Source organism: Ostrea edulis, chromosome 2 (assembly GCF_947568905.1).
Source record: "Ostrea edulis chromosome 2, xbOstEdul1.1, whole genome shotgun sequence".
NCBI lineage: Eukaryota > Metazoa > Mollusca > Bivalvia > Ostreida > Ostreidae > Ostrea > Ostrea edulis.
Window position 1 is genome coordinate 39,754,089 of NC_079165.1, and position 27,879 is coordinate 39,781,967.

At 35.1% G+C, this 27,879-nt stretch overlaps 1 protein-coding gene and 1 pseudogene across 3 annotated transcripts in view; one reads left to right on the plus strand and one right to left on the minus strand.

Annotated features, from left to right (window-relative positions):
• Positions 1 to 446: 446 nt before the first annotated feature.
• The window catches only part of LOC125679402 (intraflagellar transport protein 74 homolog), a 51,541-nt gene continuing 24,108 nt past the window's right edge, over positions 447 to 27,879 (plus strand). Inside the window, exons 1-2 of one of the 3 annotated variants that reach the window (XM_056153969.1) lie at positions 447 to 635; positions 10,084 to 10,404. In XM_056153969.1, the coding sequence (XP_056009944.1) occupies positions 623 to 635; positions 10,084 to 10,404 (334 nt within the window). In that variant the 5' untranslated portion in view covers positions 447 to 622. The remainder of the gene's footprint in view (positions 636 to 10,083; positions 10,405 to 27,879) is intronic. The other 2 variants (XM_056153970.1, XM_056153971.1) reach the window with 2 other exon arrangements.
• Positions 2,464 to 3,846, minus strand: LOC130051661 (uncharacterized; annotated as a pseudogene).

Here is a 27,879-nt window from a genome sequence, read left to right on the forward strand (position 1 = left end):
CATTTTGAATCTCGTCTACCCTAGTTCACGTCGTTCTGAGATGTTATACATAAAATCCGTAAAAGCATGTAAATCTTATTTTCTTAATCATATATAATCACTCCACCATTAACGCCATGTTTTTTGTTGTGGTTCAAACGCTTTGTTTGTAATTTGCTAAATAACGACGCTGCATATGACGTCACAATATACTGTTTACATCAATTGCGTTATATTTCCCGCGTTTAATATATAGGTGGATCAAATGTCCAAAAATTAGGATGCTTTGATACAGCTCCGTCCGCGTGCTAACTTCGGGTTGTTTTTGTCCTGTTTTGGATATAGATACTAATGTCAAAACTTTTTTGCTTCGCCCTCAAACACGGTCACGCCGTAAAACATATTATATTATGATGTCAATCAAATGAAGAATTTCTTTATATACATTTGAATTACGCTAGTTTCGTCACAGTGAGAGGACAAGGAAGAATAAACCATGGCATTTTACCGCTCTGATCACAAGACATGGGATATCACAGAAAATCAAGAAACTGCCCACTGACCACCACAACTGTCGAAAGTTTCTGGAAATAAAAAAGGCATTTTGGAATATCTTCATGACAAAACAAACTGACCAGGAACAATGAGCGCCGAGGGTAAGATAATCATAAATAATCTGAATTCATGACCGAACATGTTTCATAGCATCAGGCATGTTTTGAAGTATTATCAGTGGCGGGTCAAGGGCGTGGGTGGGGTTACCTTGTTAAGTGTTTGAAACAGAAATGGCAATCCTTTTGCCATTTGATGTCTTTAACCACCCCTGGGGGGTGTTGGGGGTGTTAGAAACTTGAATCGCAACTCCTCCCATTTGAAAATTATATGGATCCGCCGCTGATTATTGGTGAGAATCAGATATATATAATCATTATATTTGTTTGGTATCATCATACATTTATTACAATATTACACTTCATATAGCTTGACAGACATGGTTTTAAGACATTTTGTAATGTGCTAATATGAATAAATAAATAAAGAACATGATACCTCGATAACTCATTAAAGCCCGAAGGCTCATTTCCAATGGAGAAAAAGGTGAAAAATTGGCACAAATAAATTTAAGATGTACTACTTACACATTACTGTAACACTATTTAGTTTTAAGTTTACATGACAACATATGATATTATTTATCAAAAAATAAAAATGAATGTTACGCACGTACCCCCCCCCCCCCCCCCCCACACACACACTCACACACATTCATGTGTACGGTGTCAAACGGGAACAGGTGTTTTATATGAACAAACCGGGGATTTCTTTATTTTTTAATCTATGCTATAGCAGAGTCCAACAATGCCTTTCCAAACGGTTCTTTATCATCAATTTGAATAGAATATGTTAATTTTCTTAATTTAAGTAATGCACATTTTACAACGCAAACGGGGACATACCTTTAAACTCATTAATATTCACACATTTTTGGTAAATCATTCTATCCAAATGGGGACACTATACAATTGCTTTTAAAATATTGAAAAGGTTGATCCTTGTAAACGTTTACGCATAAATATTTAATAACTCTTGTACTAAATTAACTCTCGGGGAAATTGAACTTGCTAAAACATGTTGATTAACGGAAAAAATCTAGAGAAAAGCTGTGGAAATCTACCCAAAAATATAATAATACTATAGATAAAAGAATTCAAGGAAACGAGTAGGAAATTTAATAAATATTGTAAAACTACTTAATTACATGTACAATACGACACTTTTGTTTGTTTGTTTATTTGTTTGTATTTATTTGAAAATAAGTAAAAAAAATAAAAATAAATAAGTATGTAGTTTAAAATGATCTTGCCTTTCAATTGCTGCACATTAATACCCCGTAACTCTGCCTTAGAGCAGGTAATATTAGATATAGGAAAATATTTTGATTTCTATTGAAATGCAAGACAGCATATTTAATTAAATTCTGCAATAAACTGCATTTTTAGAAATGAAAATAATAAATTTAGTTAATTGAAATATATGCATTTAAATTACCTTCATTTGCTCATACATGTACATGAAACTATTCGTTATGAACGTAATTCTTGGAAAAATACCTGGACCAGATTTCTGTGCATACATTTGATATCGTCTTGATTACATGTAATTAATGTAGATACAGAATATACAATACAATTCTCATTATAACCCGTGGATATATCGAAACCTGACAATTAATGAATCATACATGGTAAATTTTGTCCATCTCAAAGCCCCCAACCTCCCGATAAACTATGTATTTGGAAAAAAAAATGGGATGAACGTCAATCAAAATTTATAAAGCTTTGTAATAAATGTATCATTACTTCAACATCGTCCTATAATTACCGTATATTAAGATATATTTAAGATATATAGCTACGTGTATGAAATTTGTGACTAACTGGCAATTTGATTAAAACTCGTTCTGAGAGACCAAATCCAGTGGCTCTAAAAGAAGATACTGAAATTTTTATTATCAAGCAGGCTCAAAATGACATATTTGTCTGAGATTCCAAAGCGATCTGATGAAATCTCCGGAAATTCCTTTATTTTCTTAAGAATGTAGTTTTCAATCTGTTCTGCTGCTCCGAAGCATCTTTCCAGTCTTTCCCAGATCTTCTTGATTGCTATGCTTGGATTGTTAGCGTTGCAGGCTCTAATCGTCTTTGCTTGCTTAGAAGATTCCGGTCCAAGTTTTTCACACAATAGCTCCAGCCTTTCTGTGTCTGTAGCCCCAAGTTCTTCCATAATGCCTTGGAATCCTGTTTTCCATGAAATGTACATCATTGGATCATCATCAAATTTTGACAGTCTTGACAATATAAGGTCCCTGTTTACTAGGTGTTTAGTAAACACGTCAATCATTTGAAAATGCTGAGATATTCCATTCTCTCTTGGTATGAAGGGTTGCACCTCAGGGTTCAGCTGAGTCTTGGGTGTGATGTCTAAAGGTCTCAATGTGTGTAACATTGGTGTCTCTTCTGTGACATTACCGGTATGAGGGGAAGAATAGGACTGTGTTGGTGTTGACACTACTACATCCTCTTTCTGTCTATTATGAATTCTTGGACCGTTTGCCTCAGAGGCCTGTCCTGCATCTTCATGCTTCTTGCGTTCCTCTTCATACCTTGGGAGAAGTTCTAAATATTCTTCAGTCTTCGACTTGCTAGACAGACTTGGCGCAAGCTCCTGTAAGCGTGGCTTATCTTTAAGAACACTGAGTTCACTTTACACCATCTTCATTTCTCGTTGCGCTTTAAAGCGTTTCAGTTGAGCTTCAAGTGCTAATTCCTCATCTAGGTGTTTCATCATGGTGCGATGAGCTTCAAGTTTTGCCTCCTTTTGTCGAAGAATAGACTCTATTGAGCGGTTCGAAGCCTTACTCGAAGAAAGCGTCCGTTGTGTCAGTGCTCTAAATGATCTTTGTGACATGCGGTCCTCTTCCTTAGGAGTCTCTGATTGATTTATCAGCCGCTCAATCCTGCTTCTTGCAACATTCACTTTTGCTAGTAAAGTCTCTTTGATTAACAAATGTGATGCAAGTTCATTTGCACTTTCTTCTGAACGGGTAGTTCTTAAGAAATCACTGAAAAGGTTTGACTCTTTCTTATATGCCTCAAAACCTTTCTTGAGGAGCTCATAAATTGACTTAAGAGTTTTAGCATCCCTGCTGGATCTTTCAATCTCCTCAAAACATTCTCTCCACTCGTTCTTAATGTTACTAAGCTTGAGTTGAAATGTGTTGACCCGTACTTCGTACTCCTCCTGAGCTGGTACAGTTAGGGTCCTATTACGTGTACTTCTTCTTACGGGGTCTGAACGTGAACTCATCTTGGTGACTAATCCAACGTTGACTGTATACGGATTTTCACTGTGCTGATAAACAACTAAGTATTCTTCTAGATAATGTTTATTTGCTCCTCCAGTGAGGGTGAAAACTGTAAAAGTATAATAACACAAAGTTACTAAAGAGAAACATCATAGATAACTTTAGGTATCAAGTCCAATCCACTTTTCATACTATGCCAATTAAAGAAAATTTTGACAAGGAGTGATTATAGGCTTGCACAATCAACAACTGGTATAAACTCTACTATTTCATAATTACAGTTTGATCTCTACAGAATATAGTGATATAAAATGGTAACATACAACCAATATAATGTAATTAACAACTTTCCTAGGTATTCAATGTTTTACATTATGCCAACTGTTATGCTCGACAAAACTATTAGAAATAAACTGACTTAAGAACATGTGACAATAAATTGCATGGGTACAAATTGACAATCTGCAGATAACTAATGCTTCATACAATGTTAAGTCAAATACTTACTCCGTAGTGCGTCAAAAAAAATTCATATAGTAAAATTCACATATAGTGTAATGTATAATTATTTTTAAGCAGAAAGTTCATTTAATTCAATGAGACTCAGAATCAGTCAGTGTGACTGTCCTTTAGCTTAAATAAAAAAAATATTATGAAAAGCACTTAATGCCTTAACATTTCTTAGGGCATCATCCAAAAGGTCGTAATCATGAGGTAATGGTTCGGTTCTCGTTCCCAGCTCCGCATCTGGCGTCAAACCTATGATATGTAGTGACTGTTCCTTTGCCAAGTGTCCGGCACTAGTGTCGTTTAAAGTCCTTTACCGGTATTTGTTGACGACTCATACGAGTGAAAAAATCTCGCAAGGGACGACTGATCAAAAGGTATCTAATATATGTGACCTTGACTAACTTTCAAGGTCTAATAATTCATTAGATAACTTGTTCATAGAAACTTCGTCTTGATACAAAAATGTCTATGCCCAACTGCCCTAATACCAATTCAACGTTTGTATATATTTAAAATCTTTTTGTAAAGCTAATATGATGAATTGTTGACTTTTTTATCATCACAGTTTTTATGGTAAAGGTAAACCCGACAATGTGTGAAGTACTATTTATCAGTGACGTAACACCCCCAATGTGACGTAGGTCATGACGTGTAACAACTTTTTCAAAGCTTGTAAAGTCTCAGGCTGTCAAGACCTGTTTCATTCTTGGTCCAAGAGTAGACACTATCGTATCAGTGTAAGATCAACCTTCCGCACAGTTTTAACTTTGATTATATTTCACAATGTATGCCCAGACGAACGAAAGAAAGGCATTTTTAGAAAAAGTGCACGAAGAAGCAAGGAATGCAGGAAAAAAGGGATGGGGAGCACTAAGTTTTCTTGTTAGACTCAAAGGGCAAATTTTTAAGAAATATCCTCTTCCAACAAGCATACCTAATATCCCAACTTCGAATATTCGAAAAGATGCTGTTTCCTCATAGCTTTATCCAAATGATGCTCCTTCTGAGCTTATCCCGATTCAGATATATGGTGATGGGAATTATTTATTCAGAACTCTCTCTTTTTTGTGTTTGGACATGAGGACAATTTTAAGGAAATGAGGGTACGAATTGTGTGTGAACTTGTTTCAAACCTGAAGCGCTACACGAATGAAAACACTTTTGTGACCATGTCCACAAACAAAAGTTCACTTCAATATATCTTTGAAAGTTCCCTGTCAGAAGAGTGTTTAATTACTGGTGATTTGATTGCTTCGTTACAAAAGGAAACAATAAAAACAACCCAGAACGGTTACTATTCAAGCCTTTTACATATGTTCGTAGCTTCTAACGTTTTGCAGAAACCAATCATGTCGATTTTCCCGGAGGTGCAAAACCCTGGTGTAAACAGACAAGATCATAATCAGCTTATTGTTCCTCTTGACCGTGCTGATGCTAAAGAATATCGGGATGCTATCCACATCATGTGGACTCAAACATTTGCTACAAAAATAGATGGTTGGACACCTAATCATTTTGTTGCCTGTATTCACAAGCATGAGAAACCTCTTTCAAAGCGTTCGATGTTATCTTTTGAGAATTCTGAACCCCATCGCTCATTTGAACCAAAACAATCACAAGATAGTCCTTCCCCACTCTTGGAGTCTAACACAAATGAGGAGTCTATTGAAACAGGTAAATTGGGGGAAACTGCAAACAAAGAAACAGACAAACATGTTAAGGTTGCTTCCTTTATTGATTCTTCTTCAGAAGATGATATCTCAGAAATACCAGTTCAAAAGGTCCAGGTTGTACATGAAAAATGGCATACACCAGAGATCGGTAGTACCCCAAATCAGCCACGGAATATTTTCTTTCCAGCAAAAAAGTTTGGTAAAAAGATGAGATCTTTCAATGCCTCCTGGTTTGATCGGTGGTCTTGGTTACATTATGTAGAAATCAAAGATGTTGTATTCTGTTTTCCTTGCATAAAATCATTTCAGAAGAAGACTCTCAGTTGTCACAAGAAAGAAAAAGCTTTCATATCAGTTGGTTTTAAAAACTGGAAAAAAGCAACCACAAAATTCGCCGCACACGAGAAAAGTGATTGCCATAAAGAGGCAATGGAAAGGGAGTTTACGATACAGGAGAAGGTTAAAGATGTTGGAGAATGTCTTTCAAAGACGCACGAAGTCGAGAAGAAGTCTAACAAAGAGAATTTGCTTAAAATCACAAACATTTTGAAGTTTCTCGCTCGACAAGGAATTGCTCTTCGGGGTGACAAAGACGAGAAAACTTTAATCAACTTTTCATGCTAGAGGATAAACGCGATCCCCAGCTTCAGGAATGGCTACAACGCAAGACAAATAAGTATGTTGCTCCAGATATACAAAATGAAATTTTGCAGGTGATGGGGTTGCAGGTTTTGCGACAAATTGTTGCTTTCATCAAATCGTCTGAATTCTTTTCAATAATGGCAGACGAAACACGAGATATTTCCAACAAAGAGCGACTTGTTTTATGCATTCGATGGGTTGATCAAAATTTTACCGCTCATGAAGATTTATTAGGGATGTACTGTCTTTCTGACATTGGGGCTAATTCAATAACCCTAGCAATTAAAGATGCCCTTTTGAGGTTCGATCTGCCTATCAACAAAGTACGAGGCCAGTGTTATGACATGGCTGGTTCAAAGACAGGTGTTGCAAAACAAATTCATGCACTTGAACCCAGAAGCCTTTACATACACTGTTATGGTCATGCTCTTAACCTAGCTTGCAGTGATTCTATTAAGGGGTGTAAGTTGCTTAGAGACACCCTGGACATTGCAAAGGATATAACAAAGTTGATTAAAGAATCTCCAAGAAGGGAGATGATTTTCAATACATTAAAAAATGCCCAAAATCTAGAGAAAACGTCAGTGGGAATAAGGGTTTTGTGTCCCACAAGATGGACAATAAAAGCCGACACATTTTTAAGCATTTTGTCAAACTATGAAATTCTAAGAACTGTTTGGAATGAAAGCCTCCAATACGTGCGTGAGGTAGAAATGAGAAACAGAATTAGGGGAGTGGCTGCTTATATGTGCAGGTTTGATTTCTTCTTTGGGTGTTTACTGAGTGAAAAACTTTTACGTTATAGTGATAATTTGGCAAGGGCTCTGCAGGCTCCAAATCTCTCGGCGAGTAATGGTCAAAAAATGGCATCAACGACAATGAGTGCTTTGCAAAGTCTCCGAGATGAGACAATCTTCACTCAGTTTTACGAGGAAGTTGTTGAAAAAGCAAAACAGATGAACATCGATGATCCTGTTCTTCCTAGAAAACGCAAAATTCTTCGTAAACTTGATGATGGAACAGCAGCACATACTTTTTCATCGTGTGCAGATATGTATAGGAAAGATTTCTACGAGGCATTAGATCTGCTTTTAGCTGGCATAAAATATAGATTTGACCAACCAGGTTACAAAGATTATGTTAATCTTGAAAACCTCGTAATTAAGGCTTGCACAGGTCAAACGTTTGAAGAAGAATTCAATTTTGTCACGACCCTATATGATACAGATTTGAAGCCAAAGGATCTTCAATGCCAGCTTATAATGTTAAAGACTGTTTTGCCAAAAGACTTTACGCCAGATATACCAAGTGTGGTTAAACTTTTCAGACATTCAAATGAAAAAAGTCTGTTTGCCGAGATCCTCAAAATTCTCAAACTAATTCTGGTACTTCCTGCAACTAACGCTACCAGTGAGCGCTCATTCAGCGCCTTGAAAATATTGAAAACATCACTGAGATCAACAATGAGCCAAATACGAACAAACAATTTGCTTTTATTGCATGTTCATAAAAATGAGACTGATGAACTGAATCCAGAAAAAATAGTTGAGGAGTTCGTAAGTGAAAGTGAACACAGACTGGCGATTTTTGGAAAGTTTACCGAGTACTATATACCTTATGACTCAGAAATGATTGATAACAAAATGATAAAGATATAAAAAAAAAAAAAAAAAAAAAAAGATTTTAAAAAATCCTTAACACCCCCCCCTCCAAAAAACCCCCAAAACAAACAAAACTTAAAATGAAAGTTGAGGGGTTTTCTGGGAAACTAATTAGATTCTATGTACATAATTAGATTTATGTACATGACGTACACCTCAATGCTTGCACATATTTATGCAGTTATCTTTTTACTAATGGTTTTGTCGATATCACTTTTTTGTCGTAAATTACTTTGGTGTGGTGCCCCCCCCCCCCCTTCCCAAGTGAAATTGCTTCCTACGGGCCTGCATCTCACAGTCGCATGAACAGGTTTGTAATTTATATTTTATTTGCAATGACTGTTTACCATTTATTCTCATATAGCCTACATTCTGAAAAATGTTAAAAGCTTGTCAAGCAAATTATAAACAATTACACTGGACATAGTGGAACATTGCGAAATACATTTAGTGGTGGTGGTGCTGGGAGGGGAGGGGGTAGATAGAATATTCTATCGTAAAAATGATAATGTCCTAGGGACGCGGCGAGGGGTTGTCCCGAGACACAGTTAGATCATTCTAACTAGGGGGGTGGGGGTCAATAATTATATTAGCAAGGTTAGGGAATAGACATGAACATGGTGAGGATCATTTATCATTCAATGCAATGTTACACTGTAGTGCTAGTACTGTATTATGATAGGTTAACACTAAAATGACATGAATGTGTTTTTAGGGATACAATATCCACCTGATCACAATTATATTGGGTTTCTCGAAAACACGAAACTTCAAGAAAATAGCTGAAATGACAGTACAGACAGATTTAAGAGTTCCTGGACTTGAAGTCAAAATCCTAGAACCCTGATTTTGTTTGTCTAGAGAGTTACGTGTACATCCAGTGACAGGAGCGTGAAACAGTATACTGTATTGTCATTCAATGTTTGCACATTCCATCATCGCTACAATAGATTCAAGATTGCTACAAAAAATTAGAGAATATTCATGAAAATGAATGCATATACCCTCTAACCTTTAATCTATTGTGACCTACATTTTGATTGGTTTTGGATTTTGAATTTTGATATTCGAATCTCGTATTTTGAATTTCGAATCTCGTATTTTGAATTTCGAATCTCGTATTTTGAATTTCGAATCTCGAATGAGCCTTCTTGGCTTTCGTACGATAATGCTTATTTTGTGGCGTCCTGAAAGAAAGTGAAGAAAGCGACGCGATACTCACAATAAACAAAGATATATTTCCAGCGAAATAAATTTATTGGCCCAAACGTGCACCTAACAATACGACACTCACTGAAAGAACAACTTTTGCAACTGCACAGGAACATTGTTGGATACGCGCTTGTGCTATCTTGCTATGAACAATCTACATGTACGACTGTAATAAACATTGCACAATCAATACAAATTATTTTAAGATCGCTTAATTTATTTTTTAAAAACCATAATTATGATTCTGATAAATTATATATATAAATTAAATATATTCATGAGATATTATGATATTTCTTTTTCATGAACATAAAGTCATATTTATTTTTGGAAACTTTTAATCGAAAATTATGTAAACACGGCTTGTAATAAATGATCTTTACAAGTTATTTGCCAGATAAGCATACTAGAATTATTTTTTTAACGCAAATATGATTGATACACGGATACGGGTCTGCATTTTGATCGATGGGGCATGCATACACAGAGCACAAAGGAGTTTACTATTTTGAAAAATTGTAACCAAGAAAAATTATTTCAGAAGAATGCTTCCCCACGGGTGCCCAGGAAGCGATTCCAGAGGAAGTGTCTACAAGAATCAACTTCCAAGTGCGGTTTGTTCTAGGAGCGATATTTTCTGAGTACAAAGACAAACATATCAAGAAAAGAGACATCATCAAACTGGGCAACGATTTATTGGAACGTGGTGTTCTCACTATAGAACGATCAGATTGGGAATCGTTAAAAAAGAAGGATAAATTAGATATTCTCTCTCAAATATTCAACGTTCCACGTAACCTTCGGGAAACCTTTACGACCCGAGATATTTGTATGAAATGGGTTTATGATTTAAGTCGTTCTCGTAAGTGTATTAATTTATCAAAGGTGACATTGTTTTGTATGAGAGACTATAACAGCTATCAAATAATCTATAGTTAATTATCAAGACATTAATTATGTTCCCCAAACAAAGTTTGGGAACATATTGTTTTTACTCTGTTTCTTCTTCTTCTTATTATTATTAAGGTCTTCCGTTACCAACGGAAGACCTTCTAGTGATTGTACTGTTTATTATTAGGGTCTTCCGTCTTCAGCGGAAGACCCTTCTATCATTCTATTGTTTCTTTTTCACTTTTCTTATTATTAAGGTCTTCCGTTCTTCACGGAAGACCCTATAGTGATTCTACTGTTTCTTCTTCTTCTTATTATTAAGGTCTTCCGTTCCAGACGGAAGACCTTATAATGATTCTACTGTTTATTAAGGTCTTCCGTCTCAACGGAAGACCTTATAGTGATTCTTATGTTTCTTTTCCTCTATTATTAAGGTCTTCCGTTCTTCACGGAAGACCTTATAGTGATTCTATTGTTTATTAAGGTCTTCCGTTACCAACGGAAGACCTTCTAGTGATTCTACTGTTTATTAAGGTCTTCCGTTTCCAACGGAAGACCTTATAGTGATTCTACTGTTTATTAAGGTCTTCCGTTTCCAACGGAAGACCTTCTAGTGATTGTACTGTTTATTAAGGTCTTCCGTTCCAGACGGAAGACCTTATAGTGATTCTACTGTTTATTAAGGTCTTCCGTCTCCTGCGGAAGACCTTACTATTATTGTTCGCGTTCTTCTTCTTCATTATTATTATTATTATTTTCCTTGGTAGTACACGCGTTTTTCTCAGCCATTTCTCGATCGATTTTCACGAAATTTTCAGGAAAGATGTCTTTTGGTGACGAGACTTTGCTTGCAAAATTTCGTGCTTGACGTCACTTCCGGTCAGGAGTTATCTCTCTTTTAGTGACTTTTTGAAGGGCCTTGTTGTCCACACATCTCCTCCGTTAGTTTTGAAGCTAGAGTCTTGAAATTTCTACACAAGATAGAGTAAACATTTTAGAAGATTTGTGGGGGATTCGATTTTACCGGAGGCGATTTGCCTAAACGCTCGCCTGGACCTGAAAAAATGGATGCCAAAATTTTTCGCCGATTTCGGCGATTTTTGATCTTTGATCTCCAATATCTTTTTTCTTGCAAATATTTTGTTAAGACATGTAGAACAAAAGTTGTGCACATTTACGAGATCTTTTCGAAAATATCAAGATTTAGGGGCTAGCCCCTTAAATTAGGGATCTAGAAGGGCTCAAAGTCTAGATCAAATATCTCAAAAATCGTTAATATTTTGGTATAAGTCAAAGAACAAAAAATGTTCATCTCAACAATCTAAATCTATTCATATAAAAATTTAGGTCATATGTTACGTAATAAGGGATTTTAAGGGCCAAAACCATAAATTTTTTACCCCTTGTATCTCGAAAACGACAAATATTTTGAAAAGCAATAAAGAACAAAAGTTGTTCAGAATGATGATCTGAACAATATGCATATTTCGTTTTTACCCTATGTGGCTCCGTTAGGGAGCTACAGTTTGGCCCCTAAAAATTACTTCTAGAAATAACTCGAGAACGGTAAAGAATTTCTAAATACTTGTTGAACAAAAAATGTTTGAAATGTCATGACCTTTCTTACAATATCAAGCAAAAGGGGCTGACCCTTTAAATTAGGGGCCCAGAAGGGTCCAAAGGTTTATGAGAATATCTCAGAAACTATTAATATTTTGTAATAAGTCATTGAAGCGGAAATGTTCATCTCAACGAGCTTGATCTCATTAAATCAAAAAGTAGGTCATGTATGTTACGTAATAAGGTCTTCATGGCTCGCCTGAAGCGTTGGTTTTTTGTCGATATCAGTCGATATCGGTAACTTTTTACCAATAAATATTTTGTAAAGACATGTAGAACAAAAGTTGTTCAGTTTATCGAGTTCTATTGAACAATATCAAAAAATAGGCCTGCGAGCCTCTTGGCTCACCTGGTAAGTCGAATTTCCGTCGATACTGTCGATATCAATAACGTTTTACTGGTAAATATTTTGTTAAAACATGTAGAACAAAAGTTGTTCAGTTCATCGAGATATGTGGACTGATATCAAGAAATAGGCCCGCGGACATTTTAGCTCACCTGTAGAGTCGAATTTCTGTCGATATTAGTCAATCTCCGTCACTTTTTACTGGTAAATATTTTGTTAAGACATATTGAACAAAAGTTGTTCAGTTTATCAAGATTTATCGCTTCATATCAAGAAATAGGCCCGCGAGCCTAACAGCTCGCCTTGAGAGTCGATTTTTGTCGATATCAGTCGATTTCAATAACTTTTTACTGGAAAATATTTTTTAAAGATATATAAAACAAAAATTGTTCACTTTATCAAGTCTATCGACTAGTATCCAATAATGGGCCCGTGGGCCTTATGGCTCGCCTAGAGAATCGATTTTTTGTCGATATCAATCGAACTCCATAACTTTTTACTGGTAAATATTTTGTTAGGACATATTGAACAAAAGTTGTTCAGTTTATCGAGATCTATTGAACGGTATCAAGAAATGGGTCTGTGGGCCTTATGGCTCGCCTGTAGAGTGGATTTTTGTCGATATCAGTCGATTTCAAAAACTTGTAACTGGTAAATATTTTGTAAGGACATATTGAACAAAAGTTGTTCAGTTTATCGAGATCTATCGATTGATATCAAGAAATAGGCCTATGGTCCTAATGGCTCGCCTGTAGAGTCGATTTTTTGTCGATATCGGTCGATCTCAATAACTTTTTACAGGTAAATATTTTGTAAAGACATATAGAACTAAAGTTGTTGAGTCTATAGAGGGCTAACAAATGACATCAAGAAATAGGCCCGTGGGCCTTATGGCTCGCCTGGAGAGTCGAATTTCAAACGAATTTCACCGCAACTTTGCTTCAGAAGCTTATGATATGAAAAATTGATTATATCTAAAGTGTCTTCAAGTCGGAAACTAAATTGGGACTCATTTGTCTTTTCTTTTTCTTTTTTTAACTCCGAGTGCATCAACAAATCGGACGGAAGACCTACTCGTTGCTCGCAACGAGATCGTGTCTAGTTATTATGTTCCCCAAACGAAGTTTGGGAACATATTGGTTTTACTCTGTTTCTTCTTCTTCTTATTATTATTATTATTCTTTCTTTCTTCTTGGGACTTTTTTGTCCACGAGTGTTCTCAGAAACTACTCAAGGGATCAATATGAAATCTTTTTAGGATGATAGTATAGCATATGTAGATGTGCGGAACGAATGTCATTTTGTCTGAAAATGCATGCATGTGCATGCACGTGCATTAGATTTTTTGTTTACAAACTTTGGAATTAGTCTAACTTTTTTATTTTTCAATGAAATCGTTTGATATTTATATCGTAGGTATAACATGGGACCCTTAACTGTTTGGCATCGTCAAAATTTCAATTCTGCACGCGCATGCACGTGTGCTTCAATTTGATTGGATAATACAAAAGCGTTTATAACATTAATGCCAATCACGGAAATTTAATGAGATTTACAGGATAGGTAAACATGTCAAATGTCTACAGATCGATGTAATAAAAATTGCAAACGCGCATGCGCACGCACGTGCATTGTCTTTTGAAGGTTCAATTCTTTCAATGACCATAACTTTTTTGTTTTTTGTCAAAATTTTTTCATACTTGTATTGTATATGTATCTTGATATTCTTAACAAAAGTGTATAGTCATAATTACCATCCGGCACGTGCATGCACGTGTGCTAAATTCTGATTGGACGATTTTCAAATCGCCATAACTTTCTTATAAATGATGGAAACAATATGAAATTTATACTGTAAGTATATCTATCAAATGTCTATTGAATGACATCAACATTGATGCTGGGTCGTACTCACGTGCGCGTGTATGCACGTGCATAGCTTTTCTTTCATTTTTCGGGTACTAAAATGGTCATAACTATTGAATTAAAAACTGAAATGAATTCAAATTTACCCTGAGGATCTATGATATGAATGTCTATGAAATGGTGTCAACAGATTTTCCATTATCAAAATCGCGTGCGCGTGAATGCGCGTGCATTGTAATTTTTGACATCTAAATTTAAGTATTGGTCTATAACATTTTGAGATTGCAATGAATAGGTTTGAAAATTAGGTTCCAGGTATGTTTTGGGTCTCTCAATTTATTAATAGTCTCAAAATCACTTCCCTGCACGCGAATGCACGTGCGCTTAATTCTGATTGGACGATTTTGAAATCCCAATAACTTTCTTAAGAGTGAAGCGATCGATACCAAATTCATATAGTAAGTATATTGTTCAAATGTCTATTGAATAGCATCAACAAAATTGTTGTGTGGTACTCACGCGCACGTGTATGCACGTGCATTGATTTCGGTCTTTATAGTTTTGAGTTGCCGTTAATTTCTCGTTTTTCATTGAACAGTTGTGAAACTTCTCTTGTACTCATATAGTCAGACTTCTAATGTATCGAAATGGTCGAATTATTTATATGCACGTGCATGCACGTACGTGCACAAAACTCTCAGATCTTTATAACTGATTTGAACTAGTATGAAATGGACTGAACGTTATAAGATAGTTTTATATTCACATGCTACACAGTTTGCAATGATCAAAATAACTTGTACTGAAATAAATGTCACCACTTACTAAATGGTGGAATGTTTGGGGAACATGTGTAACGGTCCCCGTTACAATAAGTACTAGTTATTATGTTCCCCAAACAAAGTTTGGGAACATATTGGTTTTACTCTGTTTCTTATTATGTTCCCCAAACGAAGTTTGGGAACATATTGGTTTTACTCTGTTTCTTATTATTATTATTATGTTCCCCAAACGAAGTTTGGGAACATATTGGTTTTACTCTGTTTCTTATTATGTTCCCCAAACAAAGTTTGGGAACATATTGGTTTTACTCTGTTTCTTATTATTATTATTATTATTATTCTTTCTTTATTCTTGTCACACTTTTTTGTCCACGAGTGTTCTCAGAAACTACTGAAGGGATCAAGACGAAACCTTTTTAGGATGATAGAATACTCTTTGTAGATGTGCGGAACGAACGTCATTTTGTCTGAAAATGCATGCATGTGCATGCACGTGCATTAGATTTTTTGTTTACAAACTTTTAAATGCGTCTAACTTTTTTATTTTTCAATGAAATCGTTTGATATTTATATTGCAGGTATAACTTGAGACCCTTAACCGTTTCACATCGTCAAAATTTCAATTCTGCACGCGCATGCACGTGTGCTTCAATTTGATTGGATAATACAAAACCATTTATAACTTTCATCTAAATTAAGACAATTTGATGATATTTACAGGATAGGTAAAGACTATAAATATCTACAAATCTATGTTAAAAAAATTGAAAACGCGCATGCTCACGCACGCGCATTGACATTTGAACGTTCAATTCTTTCAATGACCATAACTTTTTTGTTTTTTGTCAAAATCTTTTCAAACTTGTATTGTATATGTATCTTGATATTCTTAACAAAAATTTACAGTCATAATTACCATCCGGCACGTGCATGCACGTGTGCTAAATTGTGATTGGAAGATTTTGAAATCGCCATAACTTTCTTATAAATGATGGAAACAATATGAAATTTATACTGTAAGTATATCTATCAAATGTCTATTGAATGACATCAACATTGATGCTGAGTCATACTCACGTGCCCGTGTATGCACGTGCATATCCTTTCTTTCATTTTTCAGATACTAAAATGGTCATAACTATTGAATTAAAAACTGAAATGAATCCAAATTTACCCTGAGGATCTATGATATGAATGTCTGTGAAATGGTGTCAACAAATTTTCCATTATCAAAATCGCGTGCGCGTGAATGCGCGTGCATTGTAATTTTTGACGTCTAAATTTGAGTATTGGTCTATAACATTTTGAGATTGCAATGAATAGGTTTGAAAATTAGGTTGCAGGTATGTTTTGGGCCTGTCAATTTATTAATAGTCTCAAAATCACTTCCCTGCACACGCATGCACGTGTGCTTCAATTTGATTGGATAATACAAAACCATTTATAACTTTCATGTAAATTAAGACAATTTGATGATATTTACAGGATAGGTAAAGATTATAAATATCTACAAATCTATGTTAAAAAAATTGAAAACGCGCATGCTCACGCACGCGCATTGACATTTGAACGTTCAATTCTTTCAATGACCATAACTTTTTTGTTTGTTGTCAAAATCTTTTCAAACTTGTCTTGTATATGTATCTTGATATTGTTAACAAAAGTGTACAGTCATAATTACCATCCGGCACGTGCATGCACGTGTGCTAAATTGTGATTGGACGATTTTCAAATCGCCATAACTTTCTTATAAATGATGGAAACAATATGAAATTTATACTGTAGGTATATCTATCAAATGTCTATTGAATGACATCAACATTGATGCTGAGTCATACTCACGTGCGCGTGTATGCACGTGCATATCTTTTCTTTCATTTTTCGGGTACTAAAATGGTCATAACTATTGAATTAAAAACTGAAATGAATTCAAATTTACCCTGAGGATCTATGATATGAATGTTTATGAAATGATGTCAACAAATTTTCCATTATCAAAATCGCGTGCGCGTGAATGCGCGTGCATTGTAATTTTTGACATCTAAATTTGAGTATTGGTCTATAACATTTTGAGATTGCAATGAATAGGTTTGAAAATTAGGTTCCAGGTATGTTTTGGGCCTTTCAATTTATTAATAGTCTCAAAATCACTTCCCTGCACGCGCATGCTCGCGTGCTTAATTCTGATTGGACGATTTTGAAATCCCAATAACTTTCTTAAGAGTGAAGCGATCGATACCAAATTCATATAGTAAGTATATTGTTCAAATGTCTATTGAATAGCATCAACAAAATTGTTGTGTGGTACTCACGCGCACGTGTATGCACGTGCATTGAACTCGGTCTTTGTAGTTTTGAGTTGTTGTTAATTTCTCGATTTTCATTGAACTGTTGTGAAACTTCTCTTGTACTCATATGGTAAGACTTCTAATGTATCGAGATGGTCAAATTACTTATCAGCACGTGCATGCACGTACGTGCACGTGCACAAAATTCTCAGATCTTTATAACTGATATGTACTAGCATGAAATGGACTGTACGTTATGAAATAGTTATATATTCACATGTTAGACAGTTTGCCATGGTCAAAACCACTTGTACTGAAATAAATGGTACCGCTTGCTAAATGGGGGAATGTTTGGGGAACATGTGTAACGGTCCCCGTTACAATAAGTACTAGTTATTATGTTCCCCAAACGAAGTTTGGGAACATATTGGTTTTACTCTGTTTCTTATTAAGGTCTTCCGTCTCCTGCGGAAGACCTTACTATTATTGTTCGCGTTCTTCTTCTTCATTAAGGTCTTCCGTCTCCTGCGGAAGACCTTACTATTATTGTTCGCGTTCTTCTTCTTCATTATTATTATTATTATTATTTTCCTTGGTAGTACACGCGTTTTTCTCAGCCATTTCTCGATCGATTTTCACGAAATTTTCAGGAAAGATGTCTTTTGGTGACGAGACTTTGCTTGCAAAATTTCGTGCTTGACGTCACTTCCGGTCAGGAGTTATCTCTCTTTTAGTGACTTTTTGAAGGGCCTTGTTGTCCTCGCATCTCCTCCGTTAGTTTTGAAGCTAGAGTCTTGAAATTTCTACACAAGATAGAGTAAACATTTTAGAAGATTTGTGGGGGATTCGATTTTACCGGAGGCGATTTGCCTAAACGCTCGCCTGGACCTGAAAAAATGGATGCCAAAATTCTTCGCCGATTTCGGCGATTTTTGACCTTTGATCTCCAATATCTTTTTTCTTGCAAATATTTTGTTAAGACATGTAGAACAAAAGTTGTGCACATTTACGAGATCTTTTGGAAAATATTAAGATTTAGGGGCTAGCCCCTTAAATTAGGGATCTAGAAGGGCTCAAAGTCTAGATCAAATATCTCAACAATTGTTAATATTTTGGTATAAGTCAAAGAACAAAAAATGTTCATCTCAACAATCCAAATCTATTCATATAAAAATTTAGGTCATATGTTACGTAATAAGGGATTTTAAGGGCCAAAACCATAAAATTTTTACCCCTTGTATCTCGAAAACGACAAATATTTTGAAAAGCAATAAAGAACAAAAGTTGTTCAGAATGATGATCTGAACAATATGCATATTTCGTTTTTACCCTATGTGGCCCCGTTAGGGAGCTACAGTTTGGCCCCTAAAAATTACTTCTAGAAATAACTCGAGAACGGTAAAGAATTTCTAAATACTTGTTGAACAAAAAATGTTTGAAATGTCATGACCTTTCTTACGATATCAAGCAAAAGGGGCTGACCCTTTAAATTAGGGGCCCAGAAGGGTCCAAAGGTTTATGAGAATATCTCAGAAACTAGTAATATTTTGTAATAAGTCATTGAAGCGGAAATGTTCATCTAAACGAGCTTGTTCTTATCAAATCAAAAAGTAGGTCATATGTTACATAATAAGGGATTTTAAGGGCCAAAATCATAAATAATTGACGCCTCATATCTTGAAAACGACAAATATTTTGAAAAGCATTATTGAACAAAAGTTGTTCAGAATGATAATCTAAACAATATGTACATTTCGTTTTTTCCCTATGTGGCCCCGTTAGGGAGCTACAGTTTGGCCCCTAAATATTTCTTGTAGAGATAACTCGAGAACGGTAAAGAATTTCTAAATACTTGTTGAGCAAAAAATGTTTAAAATGACAAGGCCTTTCTTACGATATCAAGCAAAACGGGCTGACCCTTTAAATTAGGGGTTCAGAAGGGTCCAAATGTTTTTGAGAATATCTCAAAAACTATTAATCTTTTATAATAAGTTGTAGAAGCGGAAATGTTCATCTCAACGAGCTTGATCTTATCAAATCAAAAAGTAGGTCATATGTTACGTAATTAGAGATTTTAAGGGCCAAAATCGTAAATATTTGACGCCTCATATCTTTAAAACGACATATTTTTTGAAAAGCATTATTGAACAAAAGTTGTTCAATGTGTCATAACCTATCGATCAATATCAAAAAATGGGTCTGTGGGCCTCATGGCTCGCCTGTAGAGTGGATTTTTGTCGATATCAGTCGATTTCAAAAACTTGTAACTGGTAAATATTTTGTAAGGACATATTGAACAAAAGTTGTTCAGTTTATCGAGATCTATCGATTGATATCAAGAAATAGGCCTATGGTCCTAATGGCTCGCCTGTAGAGTCGATTTTTTGTCGATATCGGTCGATCTCAATAACTTTTTACAGGTAAATATTTTGTAAAGACATATAGAACTAAAGTTGTTGAGTCTATAGAGGGCTAACAAATGACATCAAGAAATAGGCCCGCGGGCCTTATGGCTCGCCTGGAGAGTCGAATTTCAAACGAATTTCACCGCAACTTTGCTTCAGAAGCTTATGATATGAAAAATTGATTATATCTAAAGTGTCTTCAAGTCGGAAACTAAATTGGGACTCATTTGTCTTCTTTTTTTTTTTTTTTTTTTAACTCCGAGTGCATCAACAAATCGGACGGAAGACCTACTCGTTGCTCGCAACGAGATCGTGTCTAGTTAAGGTCTTCCGTTTCCAACGGAAGACCTTCTAGTGATTCTACTGTTTATTAAGGTCTTCCGTTGGAATTAAGGTCTTCCGTTTCCAACGGAAGACCTTCTAGTGATTCTACTGTTTATTATTATTATTTTTTTTTTTCCCTTTCGTCTCCGAGACCGTTGGATGGATTTTCCTGAAACTTTCACAAGTTATAGGGAACGATGGTACCTCGAGGCATTTTTTTCATTTTTCCAAAATTCACTTCCGTTCGTTAGATACGTCCGATTTTCCGGTTTTTGAAAGAAACTTTGTCCGGGGGTAAACTTGAAAACCACTAAAGATAATCGAATGAAACTTTCAGGGATGATAGATCTATATTCTCTATGGTGCATGCACGTAATATTTTTTGTCGCCGTCACTTCCGGTCGTCACCGGAAGTGATTAAATAAATCATTAATTTCAAACTTTTTTCTTTTAAATTGAAACCTACTTTGGTTTACTATATCTCGTTCTAAATCTCAAAAAATGTTGACCCCACCGGAAGTTGAATCTCCAACTTCCGGTTATATCAAAGAAAGACTATTCATTCTCTCATTTTTCAGTGCCATAAATCTCGGTTATGAAACTAGTTAATGAGTTGAGTTTTACATATATTATAGTCACTATAAATGTCTAGAGTAACGTCAAATATTTTTGTAAAATTTACTTCCGGTCGGCAAATACGGCTTATGAGCTGTTTTCGTTGTCAATCGTTTTTCTCAGAAACGGTAAAAGATAGAGTCACCAAATTTTCAGATTTAATAGACCTCACTTTGTAGGCGTGTAGTAGGGGGGTAAGAATGTCGGCCGTCACTTCCGGTCGTCACCGGAAGTGATTAATAAATCATAAATTTAAAACTTTTTTCTTTGAAAATGAAACCTATATCGGTTTATTAGGTCTCCTTCTAATTCTCAAAAACTATTGACCCCACCGGAAGTTGAAACTCCAACTTCCGGTTATATCAAAGAAAGTCTGTTCATTCTCTCATTTTTCAGTGCCATAAATCTCGGTCATAAAACAAGTTAATGATTTGAATTTTACATATGTTATAGACACTATAAATGTGTAGAGTAAATTTAAATATTTTTGTAAAATTCACTTGCGGTCGTGAGATATGGGGTGGACATATTCAAACCTTGTTTTTTCAGTTTCTCAATAATGAATATAGATACACGTTTGAAACTTGTAGAGTTGATCAACTAACATTAGTCCATTCTACACATACATTCAATTTTTTTGTCCGTCACTTCCGGTCTATACCGGAAGTATTTGAAAAATGTCGATTATCCGATTTCTTCCAGTGATTTCTGAGAGATGGTGGATAAATTTTCTTGAAATTTTCAGGAATAATGTCTTATGAAAGGACCTTGCTATAACTATTTTTCTTTTTACAAAATTCACTTCCGGTCGGAAAATATGGGCGATTTTCTGTTTCTCAAAAGGAATTTTGTCCAGCAATTTTCTTGGAAAAGGTAAAATATACCTTCATCAATTATTCAGAAATTATAAATCTCCGTTTGCAGTCGTGCAGTAGGGGGTTGAACATGTCGACCGTCACTTCCTGTCGTCACCGGAAGTGATTGAAAGAATCGCAAATTTCAATTTTTTTCTTTTAAATTGAAACCTATACTAGTTTATTAAGTCTCTTTCAAAGTGTCAAAAGAATATTGACTCCGTTGGTAGTCAAAACAACTACTTCCGGTTTCTTGATAAAATACCTTTTTACTTTTTATCTCTTTGTCCCCATAAATCTCGCTTATATTTGAAGTCTTTCATATGATTTTCACATGTCATAATAAAAGTATCAACTTCTAAAGTTTTGATAATTTTGTTTTTCAAAATTGACTTCCGGTAGGTAGTAACCTACTACTTTTTCTTTCTTTAGTCTACTTGTTTTTGTTGAGAATTCTTTGAGATAGAGACGTGAAATTTTCAGGGAATATAGACAGTAAAGAGTCGCTGTCATTTATGGGAAAACGCATAATAAAAGTACTTCCGGTCATCACCGGAAGTTACGAGAAATGAGTAAAAGGTTCGATAATACATTTCTCATTCATTGTTAAGGCTTATTTTCTGATATATTTAAATGGTTTTCGTAGGAACAGAAAGCTCTTTACCGGAAGTGGTCTAACGGAAGACCTACTCATTACTAGTAATGAGTTTCTAGTTATTATTATTATTATTATTATTATTATTCTTTTTTCCCTTTCGTCTCCGAGACCGCTTGATGGATTTTCCTGAAACTTTCACAGGTTATAGACAACGATGGTACCTCGAGGAATTTTTTTCATTTTTTCAAAATTCACTTCCGTTCGTCAGATACGTCCGATTTTCCGGTTTTTGAAAGAAACTTTGTCCGGGGGTAAACTTGAAAACCACTAAAGATAATCGAATGAAACTTTCAGGGATGATAGATCTATTTTCTCTATGGTGCATGCACGTATTATTTTTTGTCGCCGTCCCTTCCGGTCATCACCGGAAGTGATTAAATAAATCATCAATTTCAAACTTTTTTCTTTCAAATTGAAACCTACTTTGGTTTATTATATCTCGTTCTAATTCTCAAAAAATGTTGACCCCAACGGAAGTTGAATCTTCAACTTCCGGTTATATCAAAGAAAGCCCACTGATTCTCTCATTTTTCAGTGCCATAAATCTCGGTCATGAAACTAGTTAATGAGTTGAGTTTTACATATATTATAGTCACTATAAATGTCTAGAGTAACGTCAAATATTTTTGTAGAATTCACTTCCGGTCGGCAAATACGGCTTATGAGCTGCTTTCGTTGTCTAGCGTTTTTCTCAGAAACAGTAAAAGATAGAGGCACCAAATTTTCAGAGTTAATAGATCTCACTTTATAGGCGTGCAGGAGGGGGTTAAGAATGTCGGCCGTCACTTCCGGTCGTCACCGGAAGTGATTAATGAATCATAAATTTCAAACTTTTTTCTTTCAAATTGAAACCTATATCGGTTTTCTAGGTCTCGTTCTAATTCTCAAAAAATGTTGACCCCACCGGAAGTTGAATTTCCAACTTCCGGTTATATCAAAGAAAGACTATTCATTCTCTCATTTTTCAGTGCCATAAATCTCGGTCATGAAACAAGTTAATGATTTGAATTTTATATATGTTATAGATACTATAAATGTCTAAAGTATATTTAAATATTTTTGTAAAATTCATTTCCGGTCGTGAGATATGGGGTGGACATATTCAAACCTTGTCTTTTCACTTTCTCAATAATGAATATAGATAGACGCTTGAAACTTCTAGAGTTGATCAACTAACATTAGTCCAATGTACACATACATTCAATTTTTTCATCCGTCACTTCCGGTCTCTACCGGAAGTATTTGAAAAAATGTCGATTTTCCGATTTCTTCGAGTCTGGATATATTTTCTTGATATTTTCAGGAATAATGTCTGATGAAATGACCTTGCTATAATTATTTTTGTTTTTACAAAATTCACTTCCGGTCGGAAAATATGGGCGATTTTCTGTTTCTCAAAAGGAATTTTGTCCAGCATTTTACGTCGAAAAGATAAAATATAGGTTCATCAAATATTCAGGGATGATCAATCTCCGTTTGTAAGAGTGCAGTAGGGGGTTGAACATGTCGACCCTCACTTCCTGTCGTCACCGGAAGTGAGGGAAAGAATCACAAATTTCAAACTTTTTCCTTTAAATTGAAACCTATACTAGTTTATTAACTCTCTTTCAAAGTGTCAAAAGAATATTAACTCTGTCGGTAGTCAAAACGACTACTTCCGGTTTCTTGATAAAATACCTTTTTACTTTTCGTCTCTTTGTCCCCATAAATCTCGCTTATATTTGAAGTCTTTCATATGATTTTCACATGTCTTAATAAAAGTATCAACTTCTAAAGTTTTGATAATTTTGTTTTTCAAAATTGACTTCCGGTCGGTAGTAACCTACTACTTTTTCTTTCTTTAGTCTACTTCTTTTTGTTGAGAACTCTTTCAGATAGAGACGTGAAATTTTCAGGGAATATAGACAGTAAAGAGTCGCTGTCATTTATAGGAAAACGCATCTGAATAGTACTTCCGGTCGTCTCCGGAAGTTACGAGAAAGGAGTAAAAAATTCGATAATATATTTCTCATACATTGTGAAGGCACATTTTCTGATACATTTAAATGGTTTTCGTAGGAATAGAAAGCTCTTTACCGGAAGTGGTCTAACGGAAGACCTACTCATTACTAGTAATGAGTGTCTAGTTATTATTATTATTATTTCCCTTTCGTCTCCGAGACCGTTGGATGGATTTTCCTGAAACTTTCACAGATTATAGACAACGATGGTACCTCGAGGAATTTTTTTCATTTTTTCAAAATTCACTTCCGTTCGTCAGATACGTCCGATTTTCCGGTTTTTGAAAGAAACTTTGTCCGGGGGTAAACTTGAAAACCACTAAAGATAATCGAATGAAACTTTCAGGGATGATAGATCTATATTCTCTATGGTGCATGCACGTAATATTTTTTGTCGCCGTCACTTCCGGTCGCCACCGGAAGTGATTAAATGAATGATAAATTTCAAACTTTTTTCTTTCAAATTGAAACCTATTTCGGTTTACTATATCTCGAACTAATTCTCAAAAAATGTTGACCCCACCGGAAGTTGAATCTCCAACTTCCGGTTATATCAAAGAAAGGCTATTCATTCTCTCATTTTTCAGTGCCATAAATCTCAGTCATGAAACTAGTTAATGAGTTGAGTTTTACATATATTATAGTCACTATAAATGTCTAGAGTATCGTCAAATATTTTTGTAAAATTCACTTCCGGTCGGCAAATACGGCTTATTAGTTGTTTTCGTTGTCTAGCGTTTTTCTCAGAAACAGTAAAAGATAGAGGCACCAAATTTTCAGGGTGAATAGATCTCACTTTGTAGGCGTGCAGTAGGGGGTTAAGAATGTCGGCCGTCACTTCCGGTCGTCACCGGAAGTGATTAAAGAATCATAAATTTCAAACTTTTTTCTTTCAAATTGAAACCTATATCGGTTTACTAGGTCTCGTTCTAATTCAAAAAAAATGTTAACCCCACCGGAAGTTGAATCTCCAACTTCCGGTTATATCAAAGAAAGACTATTCATTCTCTCATTTTTCAGTGCCATAAATCTCGGTCATACATGTAAAAGAAGTTACTGATATGAATTTTACATATGTTATAGACACTATAAATGTCTAGAGTAAATTTAAATATTTTTGTAAATCTCACTTCCGGTCGTGAGATACGGGGTGGACATATTCAAACCTTGTTTTTTCAGTTTCTCAATAATGAAGATAGATAGACGCTTGAAACTTGTAGAGTTGATCAACTAACATTAGTCCATTGTACACATACATTCAATTTTTTTTGTCCGTCACTTCCGGTCTATACCGGAAGCATTTGAAAAATTGTCGATTTTCCGATTTCTTCGAGTGATTTCTCAGAGATGGATGGACATATTTTCTTAAAATTTTCAAGAATAATATCTTATGAAATGACCTTGCTATAATTATTTTTGTTTTTACAAAATTCACTTCCGGTCGGATAATATGGCCGATTTTTTGTTTCTCAAAAGGAATTTTGTCCAGCATTTTTCTTGGAAAAGGTAAAATATAGGTTCGTCAAACATTCAGGGATGATCAATCTCCGTTTGTAGGTGTGCAGTAGTGGGTTGAACATGTCGACCGTCACTTCCTGTCGTCACCGGAAGTGATGGAAAGAATCGCAAATTTCAAACTTTTTCCTTTAAATTGAAACCTATACTAGTTTATTAAGTCTCTTTCAAAGTGTCAAAAGAATATTGACTCTGTCGGTAGTCAAAACGACTACTTCCGGTTTCTTGATAAAATACCTTTTTAATTTTCGTCTCTTTGTCCCCATAAATCTCGCTTATATTTGAAGTCTTTCATATGATTTTCACATGTCTTAATAAAAGTATCAACTTCTAAAGTTTTGATAATTTTGTTTTTCAAAATTGACTTCCGGTCGGTAGTAACCTACTACTTTTTCTTTCTTAGGTTTACTTCTTTTTTTGAGAACTCTTTCAGATAGAGACGTGAAATTTTCAGGGAATATAGACAGTAAAGAGTCGCTGTCATTTATAGGAAAACGAATCTGAATAGTATTTCCGGTCGTCACCGGAAGTTACGAGAAAGGAGTAAAAAATTCGATAATATATTTCTCATTCATTGTTAAGGCACATTTTCTGATACATTTAAATGGTTTTTGTAGGAACAGAAAGCTCTTTACCGGAAGTGGTCTAACGGAAGACCTACTCATTACTAGTAATGAGTGTCTAGTTTTATTCTTTTTTTCCCTTACTGATTTTGTGCAGAGGATTTCTCAGAGATGGCTCGATAGATTAACTTCAAATTTTTAGGGTTCATGCATTGCTATCTGAAATTTATATGTTTTGTTTGGATTTTTGAAAATTCACTTCCGGTTGGAAGTTATCCCCCTTTTATCGATTTTCAGATGGCCATTTTGTCCGGCCAAAATCTCAAAAACGATAAAAGCCAGAGTGCTGAAATTTTCAGTGATGTTAGACGACATGTTGTAGTTGTGCACATGGGTTTTAAAAATTTCCGGAAGTGCCTAGTATGGAAGCTCGGCAGGGGTCGAAAATGTAGTTTAAAAAAGTGTCCCATTTTTTTCCACGTTTTAAATTATAACTTTTTACTGGTAAATATTTTGCTTAGACATATATAACAAAAGTTGTACAGTTTATTGAGATCTTTCGTGTCATATCAAGAAATGGGCCCTAGGCCTCATGGCTCGCCTGAACCATTGAATTTCTGTTACAATGATTAACTTTTTTCTCACGAAACTTTTGATAAGACATGTAGAATAAAAGTTGTTCAGTTTTGCAAGATCTATCTAATGATATCAAAAAATAGGCCTCAGGGCGTCATGGCTCGCCTGAACAGTCGAATTTGTATCAAAATTAATAACATTAATAACTTTTTTCTCAAGAAACCTTTTACAAGACATGTAGAACAAAAGTTGTTCAGTTTCGCAAGCGTTAACTACCGATGTTAATAAATAGGCCTGCAGGTTTCATGGCTCACCTGAACAGTTGGGTTATTGTTGCAAGCTATAACATTGTTGTCAAGAAACTTTTAATAAGAATCTAGAACAAAAGTTGTTCAGTTTTGCAAGATCTTTCGAACAACATCATGAAAAAGGCGAATGGGCCTCATGGCTCGCCTGAACATTTTGATTAGTGTCACAATCAATAACTTTTTTCTCGAAAAACTTTTGATAAGACATGTAGAACAACAGTTGCTCAGTTTTGCAAGATTTTTCAAACGATATCAAGAAAAAGGCCCACGGGCCTTATGACTCGCCTTAACAGTCTGATAAATGTCGCAATCAATAACTTTTTTCTCAAGAACATTTTAATAGGACATGTAGAACAAAAATTTGTTCAGTTTTGCGAGATATATCTAGAATGATATTAAAAAAAAATAGGCCTCCGGGTGACATGACTCGCCTGATCAGTCTCGAATTTGTATCGCAGTAAATAACATTATTAACTTTTTTGTCGAAAAAAAGGCTGACCCCTTTAATTAGTGGCCGAGAGCGGCAGAGATTCTTTAATTTATAGCACTTAAATGATCAATATTTGTAAAACATTACCGAAGCTAAATTCTACGTCTAGACAATATATTTGTATCATTATTTATGAACGAAAATCTCGGTCAAATTCTTATCTCATCACATCTAAAATTGGACGGAAGACCAACTCGTTGCTCGCAATGAGATCGCATCTAGTTATTTTTATTATT